Source organism: Arachis ipaensis, chromosome B10 (genome assembly GCF_000816755.2).
Source record: "Arachis ipaensis cultivar K30076 chromosome B10, Araip1.1, whole genome shotgun sequence".
Lineage (NCBI taxonomy): Eukaryota > Viridiplantae > Streptophyta > Magnoliopsida > Fabales > Fabaceae > Arachis > Arachis ipaensis.
The window spans coordinates 25,546,453-25,547,230 of record NC_029794.2 but is presented as its reverse complement, the minus strand read 5'-3'; the positions used below and the strand labels follow the sequence as shown (position 1 = coordinate 25,547,230).

The 778-nt window shown below is 38.0% G+C and overlaps 1 protein-coding gene across 1 annotated transcript in view; it reads left to right on the top strand.

The window, feature by feature from the left end:
* LOC107620363 overlaps positions 1-710 on the top strand; it is a 3,557-nt gene extending 2,847 nt beyond the window's left edge. The window contains exon 2 of the mRNA XM_016322535.2: positions 2-710. Within this exon, the coding sequence (XP_016178021.1) occupies positions 2-545 (544 nt within the window). The 3' untranslated portion in view covers positions 546-710. The remainder of the gene's footprint in view (position 1) is intronic.

The following is a 778-nucleotide window of genomic DNA, read 5'->3' as shown; positions in this document are numbered from 1 at the left end:
AACTCACACCAACTCTACAAACCCAAGTATTAAGTGTCTCCGTTGGAAAATCCTCAGATAATCCAACAAGAGAAATTGGTACGGAAAAAAACATAGAAGCCTCATTTGACCCACCAAATCCCTTGGGGCTCAAGGTATCCGCCGGCGAATCCATGACCGTTAGTTTAAAGCCATGGAAATTTGAGGAATCCATTTACGGCTACAGCGCCAATTTAAATTGGTTCCTTCACGATAGCATGGATGGTAAGGAGGTTTTTTCGTCCAAGCCTTCGAAATTCGCTCTGATTAACCCTAAGTCATGGTTCAAGAACCGGTACTCTAGAGCTTATAGACCGTTCACTAGGCAAGGAGGTGTTATTTTTGCTGGTGATGAATATGGAGATAAAGTGTTATGGAAAGTGGAGAAAGATGCTATTGGGAAAACTATGGAGTGGGAGATAAGGGGTTGGATTTGGTTAACTTATTGGCCTAACAAGCACAAAACTTTCTACAATGAAACTAGGAGGTTTGAGTTTGGAGAAATAGTCCATCTCCATGTTGCTTAGCTTTAGCGTATATGATTTCTTCAATTTAATTTCTATTGATTATAGAAACTAACTAGATTCACTAGTTTGGATGGGGTCAGAGTGAAACAAGTGTATTATTATCATTATTTGAAAAATGTTGTAATAAGTAGATTCCTCTATTTCAATAAATGACAAAACGTCACAATTATTATGTTAGTGTGTCCCTGTTGCCTTACAATGCATCTTTCAAACTAACAATTTTCAAGTCCATG